General features: G+C 45.4%; 1 protein-coding gene across 1 annotated transcript; it reads left to right on the forward strand.

Annotated features, from left to right (window-relative positions):
* Nucleotides 1–2,103: 2,103 nt before the first annotated feature.
* LOC306659865 (toll-like receptor 12) lies at nt 2,104–5,229 on the forward strand. Its single transcript, XM_079137718.1, has 2 exons — nt 2,104–2,198; nt 2,305–5,229. The coding sequence occupies exons 1-2, from the start codon at nt 2,181–2,183 to the stop codon at nt 5,062–5,064; spliced, it is 2,778 nt and encodes a 925-aa protein (XP_078993844.1). The 5' UTR covers nt 2,104–2,180; the 3' UTR covers nt 5,065–5,229.
* Nucleotides 5,230–8,997: the final 3,768 nt, after the last annotated feature.

Below are 8,997 nucleotides of genomic sequence, written 5' to 3' on the forward strand. Positions count from 1 at the left end.
TCAGTGCAATTTCTAAATTTTAATAAAGTCCAATTATGAAAAAAAAAATTGTGACTGGTAAATATGTGGCTAGTATTTTTGTGGCCTATTTAGGAAAATTTTACTTATCTCAAGACCATAAAACTATTCTGTTTTCACCTAGGAGATTTATTATTTTAGTTCGTTTTATTTTTTTGGTACCAGAGATTGAACCCAGGGGTGCTTAACCACTGAAGCAAACCCCCAGCTCTTTTAACATTTTACTTAGAGACAGGGTCTTGCTAAGTTGTTTAGGCCCTCGCTAAGTTGCCAAGGCTGGCCTTGAACTCACAAAACTCCTGCCTCAGTCTTCAGAACCCTGGGATTACAGGCATGTGCCATGGTGTCTGGCTATTGTTTTCTTTTTTTATAGTTAGACTTATGATGCATCCTAAGTTATTTTGGATGAAGAAAAGTAAATTAAACAGGTGTCTTTTTATAAATCAGGAGACTAGATTCAATTAGTTCTGTTTTTGGACCATATTCTCTCCATTTATCTATAAATCTTTGAGTCTTATTATTATTATTATCTATCAGAGTACATTTTTTAATTGTCATTGGAATTGTTGTGTTACTTTGTTTTATCCCATCATATCTACTTGTCTGTCTCCATTGTACCCTGTGCTCAGAGAAGCTGACCTGGATCTTATTAAGGTTTTACTTCCCTTTTCTTCCCTTCTGTTCCAGGACCTATGGGGCATCCTGGGAAGAGATCAAAGAGAGGGAGGGGGAGGGAGAGAGAAAGAGAGTGTGCAGTGGGGAGATAACAGGACATTTGGGCTCCTTTTTTCCTTCCTATGAGGTTCCCCTCGGGTTGGTTTCACAACTTGACCAAATGTCACTGAATCTATCAAGACAGCTAATCCTGCAACAAAACTGCCTTTCCTTCTAGGATCTAGTAACTCCTTCCAATCATTATCCCTTTAATTTTGGGGAGGTGACAGTTCCTATGCTTGTCAATCCTGCCAACTTTCCTGAACTATCTTTGTGATCCCCCCAAACCCATTAGCATCTTTTTGACCAGTCCCTTTGCACAAGCAATTGCTAGAAAAATACTAAGACCTAAACTAAGACACTAGTGCATTAGAACATTAAAAAATGTCTAGTATTCAGATTCTTTGGTAAGTATTCTTTAGTTTTAATAGTCTGCTTTTAGAAATTCTTGGATTTTCTGTGTAGATAATCAGCATCTTAGCTAGTGTTTCTTCCTTTAAAATACTTTTAATTTTTAAATTTTAATTTCTTTAATTGTTTATTTTCTCAGCTTAGGCCTACCTTCATTATACTATTGAACAGAAATAATAATAGTTGTCTCATTCCATTAATGCAATGGTTGGTTCACCATTAAGAATTACAGTTGTTATAGATCTGGGGTAGATGCCCTTTTTGAAGTCAAGGAATTTATCTTCTGTCAGTTTATTATTTTTAAAACCATGAACAGATGTTGCTTGTATGGAAATGGTTTGCTGCATCATTTGAGATAATCATAAAACTCCTTTTTCTCTTTCTGTCCCCTCTTGGGTCTTGCCTCTATCCTGGGAGTGCATGTCAAGATCAAGGCCATGGAGACCTTCCTAACTTGCCCTAGACTAGAAGAGCCTTTTAGTCCTCTCAGGTGAAACTCAGGCTTTTGAAATCTTCCATGTGGGACATTGCAAGATATTCACAATGACATCGTTTTCATATATTATTTTGCTTCCAAAACATCTGCTTTTTAATTTACTCAAGAGCTCCTTTCTGTTAGGAGTCAGAGAAGGAAGTAGTAAAGGAAGCGATGAGGTGAGAAACCCTTTCTGACCCCCATTTATTATTTGCAGCAATCCTATGAAGCAGGTGTTAGTATGTTTATTTTACAGATGAGGAAACTGAAGCTCAGAGAGATGCAATGCCCTGCCCAGGTTAATGGCAGAGTGAAGTCCTGGCTCTCCGGCTCCAGATCTTATGCTTAGAAGCACTGTTTGCTTCCTCACAACAGAGAAATGAGACCTGGCCCCGCCCTCCCTTCTGCACTGGAGTACTTCCTTTCCCTGTCCCTTGGAGCCTTAGCTATAAGCATTTCCTAGTCTGGTCCCATCCTCCCATTTAGTTCCCCAACAGTTGTATAGTTTGTAAGCATTGTGGTCCCCGAGCTCTGCTCCCAGGCCTCCCAGGCGCTTGGGCTTATGCATCTTGCCATTGCTGTAAGTATGGTGTAAGTGCATGTATGAAGGAGAGGGCAGGACTGGGTTTCTTTGCAAAAGGGAGGCTTGCTGAGAGAGGCTCTGATTCTGTTTCTCTGTGGACCAGGCTGGTGCTGGAATGGCTGGGCACTTGCTGCTGCACAGTCTTCTCCTGTCACTTCCTCTGACTGCTGGCTGGACTGCTTCCAATTGCCTAGTGACAGAAGGCTCCTGGCTGTCCCTGGTCTCCCGCTTCTTCCACATCTGCCCCTTGGACTCCAGACTGTCCTTCCTTGCTTCATGCACCCAGGTGACCAACCTGACACAGGCCTTGGAAGTCGTGCCTCAGAGCGTGGAGGGGCTCTGTCTTGCTGGTTCCATTTCTATTCTGCCCCAGGATGCCTTCTCCAACTACCCTGGACTCAAGGTCCTGGGGCTGAATTTGCAACTCACCCAACTCCTGCCAGGAGCTCTCCGAGGTCTGGGGCAGCTGCGGGAGCTCTCTTTTTTAGCTTCTCCCTCAAAAAGCTACCTCTTTCTACACCCCAATGCCTTTGATGACCTGAGATCCCTCCAACGACTCAATTTCTTGGGCCCCTGCCTGGACAGGAACTCAAGTGTCCAGTTGCCTACTAGTCTACGTTGGCTGGCCGTCAAGTACAGTTGCCTTCAGGATGTGGGGGAACTGGATGACATCTTCCCAGATCTGGCTCATAGCGCCTTCTCTGGGGATGCCCGGACCCTGGATGTGTTGGATCTATCATTCAACAGGAAGCTGAAGATAGCCAGCCCTGGGGCCCTCCAGGGCCTCAGACTGGGGACTTTGTATCTGGACCACACAAAGATGGAGGCAGCTGGAGTGGTGAGTCTGGGGCTGCAGAGGCTTGACAAGCTGTCTGTGTCATTCACTGTCACGGCTGAGCTGCCTGCTGAAGCAGTGGCCCATTTTGAGCTGCAGGAACTGGATTTGGGGAGCAAAAGGATAGGGCAAATAACTCTGGAAGCCCTGGCTTCCTGCCACAGCCTTCAGAGGTTAGGCCTGAAGAACAGTGGCCTAACTGAGCTGCCACCAAATTTTCTGGCTGCCATGCCCAGGCTTGAGAGATTGAACCTGGATAGCAACCAACTGCAGAGTGTCAGGCTGTGCATGAATGAGACAGGGCTTGTGTCAGGACTGTGGACCCTGAATTTGTCTAACAACGGGCTGCGCACCCTGCCCCCAGCCACTTTCTCTTGTTTGCCCCACCTGCGGGAGCTGCTGCTTCAGGGAAACCAGCTGGTGAGCTTGGACAGCCAGGTATTCCAGGACTTATGGAGGCTGGAGATTTTGGACTTGGGTAGAAATCCACTGGTAAACCTGGGTGAGGGCTGGTTGGCTCCTCTGCCTTCACTGACCACTCTAAATCTTCTAGACACCCACATATTGTTTAGGTCAACTTGGGGCTCCTGGGGGCCAGAGAGTTTGCACAACTTGAGACTGCAGCTCCCCTCTGCCCCTGCTGGGGTAGCATTGTCCTTGCCTGCAGGGCTGACCAGCTTGGAACTTCATGCAGTCCCAGGCATGAAGCCCCGGAAGCTGTTTCCCAGTGTCTTTCCAATCTTACAGAATCTGACTTTAGATGGCTGGGGACTGCAACTGGGGACCCAGAACATCTCCGAAATCTTCCCTGCCCTTCGTCAACTCACCCTTCTTGGCAGTAGCCTGGAGGCCCTCTGCTCCCAGGACTCTTTCAACTTCTTCCTCTGGCAGCTCCCCAGGCTCCAGTCCCTGAAGGTACGAGGGGACGGGCACAGCCCCAGGCCCTGCTGCATTACGGGGCTGCCCAGCCTACAAGAGCTGAGGCTAGAGATACTGGAGTACAGAGCTCGGCCGCGCCCAGTGCAGCTCAAGGAGCTGGTGGGCGAGCTGCCGAGGCTCCAGGTGCTGCGGCTGGCCAGGACAGGGCTGGAGACGCTGTCAGCCGCTGCTTTCCAGGGCTTAGGCAGTCTCCAGGTCTTAGTGCTAGACTGGGAGAAAGGCCTTGTGCTGGATGACAGTGTGCGGGAGCACAGTCCTCAGATGCCCCAATATGTGTACATTCTGTCGTCGTCCTTGGCCTGCCAGTGTGCCAATGCATGGGTGGGGCCCTGGTTTGAACGATCCCCCAGGTCATACATATGGGTACAATCACCACAGCTGTGCCGCACAGAATCGAGGGACCACTCCAAGAATCCTCTTTTCCCCTTTCTCTTGAACCACTGCCCTGATACCTTGGAGTTGGAGCTCTTTTTGGGCAGCTCTGCCTTGCTGCTTCTACTGATCTCCTTGCCCCTTCTACAGGAAGCCAGGAACTCCTGGGTCCTGTATCTCCGGGCCCTGTTCAGGGCTTGGCTCCAGGGCTTGAGGTGTCGGAAGCATGAGGGAAAGAATTTCCTCTATGATGTGTACGTGTCCCACTGCAGGCAAGACCAGGGCTGGGTGGTGCAGGAGCTGCTGCCTGCTCTGGAGGGCTGCCCTCCGGATGACCAGGGGCTGCGTCTTTGCCTCCCTGAGCGAGATTTTGAGCCAGGCAAGGATGTGGCAGACAATGTGGCAGACAGCATGGCGAGCAGCCGGGTCACACTCTGTGTGCTGAGTCACCAGGCCCTGCACACACCCCGCTGCCGTCTGGAGCTCCGCCTGGCCACTTCACTCCTGCTGGCTGCCCCTCATCCCCCAGTGCTGCTGCTGATCTTCCTGGAGCCCATCTCCCGCCACCAGCTTCCCCGCTACCATAGACTGGCTCGGCTGCTCCGCCGAGGAGACTATTGCATATGGCCCAAAGAAGATGAAGAAAAGGACAGCTTCTGGGCTTGGTTGAGGAGCAGGCTGGGGCAGCCCGGGTGCAGGCAGATGGGGTGTAGGTAGAGGGCAGAGGTAGGAAAGGCAAGCCACCTTGCAGGGAGACAAGGGAGGCTGAAGGAGAACAGGTGGAAAATGGCAGGAAGCCATGCAATTTGTGATATGATTTCAACATCTCCAAATCTTCCAGTAAATTTACTAAGTCCATAAAATATTTGGCTTGATATATATATATATATATATATATATATATATATATATATTTTTTTTTTTTTTTTTTTTTTTTAATGAAAACCCACATGAGGCAGAAGGCCAAGGAACACTCGTCACAGTGATTGTAGCATAAAGGAAATAAGGCTGGGATTTTATGAAGCATGCAGGGGAGGAGGCAGGGTTCTGGGTAGTCCTAAGCTGTGGAATCTGGGACCAGGCCAAGTTCGATCAGATCTTCAAGCGGCAAAGGGCCTCTTTGGCCACTTGGAGTTACAGAGTGATTGGTAGCTGAGGACCAAAAAGCTGGGATGCTGTCCAGGAGGCAGCCAGTTCCCTCATTGAAAACATGAATTTGTGTTCAAATCTACCGTCCTTATGACTGTCACAGCACCACTGTCATTCTGTTCTCTAGCTATGCTGCACCATCGGTGACTCCCAGAATCCCATATGCGCTTGCCTTTGGTCTTTGCACCTACTGCTCTTCACTGAAGAACATTTTCCCCTTGGGACTCTGAGCATATATTTTTTTGATTACACAACTTTTTTTTTTTTTTTTTTTAATGATTTTACAAAGTATTTCACAATGCCTTCATTTTGTTTATTTAGTTTTATGTGGTGCCGAGAATTGAACCCAGTGCCTCACACATGCTAGGCAAGCGCTCTACCACTGACCACAGCCCCAGCCCCAAATATGCTTTTTAGTTGCCAGTAGATCTTTAATTTTATTTATTTATATGTGGTGCTGAGTATTGAACACCCAGGGCCTCACACATGCCAGTAAAATGCTCTATCACTGAACTACAACTCCAGCTCCATACGCAACTTTTTTTTATTTTATTTTTATTTTATTTTTTATTTTATTTTTTTAACGTGGTGCTGAGGATTGAACCCAGTGCCTCACACATGTTAGGCAAGTGCTCTTCCACTGAGTCACAATCCCAGCCCTCCTAAGCATTCTTTAAGTTTCATCCCAATCATTATTTTCTCTGAAAGCCTTCTCTGACCTCCCGCCTGGGTAAGCTGTTGCTTCTGGGCTCTCATAACTTCCTGCACCTCCCTGTCTCAAAGGACAGATTGCAGACCTGGGAGTCCCCAGAGCAGTGGTCTGCAAAGTAGAGTATACAATATGATCCACTGGGCTTTGGAAAAAAATGTTATAACTTCTATTTATCTTTATTTTTCTCACCTTATTCTGAAGCTAGATGGCCTGCTTTTCAACCAGGGGAATTTGGTGTGTTACTTAACCTCTCTGTACCATGGTTTCAAATTCTGTATTATGGAATAACGTTACATACTCTCTCAAAGGATTTTATGAGGATTAAACGAGTTAATATGTCTGAAGCACTGAGATCAGGACCTAATAATGCATTACAAATATTCTATAAAATATATTATTACAAGTGTATCTTTTATAAGTAAATAAAAATAAATTGGAAATGTGTTTTCTATAATGTTTTACTCATAGGAGAGCTTGATTGGGAAAATTTGAAGATCAGGTCTTGGAGGCAGAACCCAGGTTTGTTTGATTCATCTCTGCACCCTGGGAACCTAGTGCTGGCCTAGGTGAGGGAGGGGTCTGATAGACCACTGTGTACAGAATGCTTGCAAACCAAACTCTGATGGATGCTGAACCAGAGAGAACACAAGTCTTATTTAAGCTCTGTTGTTTGTTTCTATATGATACTGAGCAGGACACTTGGCTTCTTAGGGACCTTCTTAGGGACAAAGCTGTGGAATTTGGGAACTTTACTTTTTTGTAAAATGCCTGGCTTTCAGCCATAAAGAATGATAAAATTATGGCATTTGCAGGCAAATGGATGAAATTGGAGAATATCATGCTAAGTGAGATAAGCCAATCTCAAAAAACCAAAGGACAAATGATATCGCTAATAAGTGGATGATGACACATAATGGTGGGGTGGGAGGGGTTAGTGTTAGGGTTAGAGTTAGGGTTAGGGAAGGGGGCAAGAATGGAGGGAGGAAGGACTGTATAGAGGGAAAAGAGGGGTGGGAGGGGTGGGGGGAAGGGAAAAAATAACAGAATGAATCAAACAACATTACCCTATGTAAATTTATGATTACACAAATGGTATGTCTTTACTCCATGTGCAGACAGAGAAACAACATGTATCCCATTTGTTTACAATAAAAAAAAAAAAAAAAAAAAAAAAAAAAAAAAAAGCCTGGCTTTTATTAGCTAAAGGCTAAGTGAAGCTGTAGAACAATTCCAGGTTGGATTTAGGGCAAGGGGCGCCCTCTTGTGTTCCAATGGTGCCTTCACTTTCTGTACACTCGCTTCCATTCCTCCTCTTCAGGGGCAGGTGCTGCTGCTGTGGAAGTCCTTACCTGACCCTGCAAAACCACCTTTCAGCTTCAGATCCTGACACTCTCTCAAATGTCTCTGGCCCACACAGTACCCTGCACTCCGTCTACCCCATAAGCCTTCCCTTTCTTTTGCCTGAAGTCTCTTCCTCATGAAGTATTAGAGAGGAGGGCTTTGGAGTCACATACCCAGGGGGTCAAATTCCAGTCCTGGTACCTAGTGCCCATGTGTTCTTGAGCAGGTCACTTCATCTCTCCAAGTCCCCATTCCCTTTTTGTAAATTGGGGGCAACTGTATCAATCACATAAGGATGTTGCGAGACTTCAGCAATGAAGAGTGTTAATAGGTTACTATTACATTTACTGAGTAAATTCACATGACACATCATTATAAATAAGTTGGAGCATGGTTCACAGAGGACAAGGAATTTGAACCGGTTATTAAAACTAAGCTACAGATTACCCCTAGTTTTAACACTAGCTAACATGTAAGCCTCTATCATATGCTAGGTACTGTCAATTTGCACCAAATCTTATAGCTATTAATAATGGTTATTAAACTTTCTGTGTGCCAGACTCTTTAATACTTTCTTCCATTTAATACTCTCACCATCCCTATCAAGAAGATGCCATTGTTATCATTCCCATTTTCCAGATGAGGAAACTGAGACATAAAAAGATTAACGTGCCTAAAGTTTCTCCAATAGGAAATGGCAAGATGTGCATCTTACATTTGAAAATAAGTTTCAGACACAAGCAGCTGGACTCTAGAGATTCTGATTTACTCACATCATCTCATTTAATCGTTGCAACACTCTGTGATGTAGGTTTTGTTACATTACCTGCATTTTATAGATGGAAAAACTGGAGACATAAGCGAAGCAGAATTACTTCAAGACCACATAGCTAGGAAGTAGTTGGGGCTGGGATTTGGATCCATGTCTGACTATAAAACCCACATTCTCAGTTCCATATTGCATTGCTCTTATCCCGAACCATTCACCATGGTACAAAGCAACTACATAGGATATTAAGATTAGTCATTAATAATGATTAACATTGTTCTGACACCCACGAAGTGTCAAGCTCTGTACAAACATATTTGCATAATAATGGCTAACATTCGCTGCGCATTATTAGGACCCGAGCCCTGAGCTAATCGTACTGTCTCATTGAAGTCTCACATAAATCCGGTAATATGGACATTATGATTCTACATCTTACAAGTTCAAAATTCATCCAAAGCCACACTACGTAGCTGTAAAAAATCGAACCTACGACTATTCAACTCTTTACTGCCCACCAGTCTGGTCATTTCTAGTCACCCCCTTTCCTTATTGTATATTGTTTCTCGCTTTGATCTCTATCTACAGAGCTCTCTCGTTTCTTTCAATAGGCTCCGCCCCCTCTGCTTCAGTGCCTCCCACTGGGCGGTGCTATTATCTCGGAGCCAACGGAAAGGGT

This window comes from Sciurus vulgaris (genome assembly GCF_902686455.1).
Source record: "Sciurus vulgaris genome assembly, chromosome: 1".
Classification (NCBI taxonomy): Eukaryota; Metazoa; Chordata; class Mammalia; order Rodentia; family Sciuridae; genus Sciurus; species Sciurus vulgaris.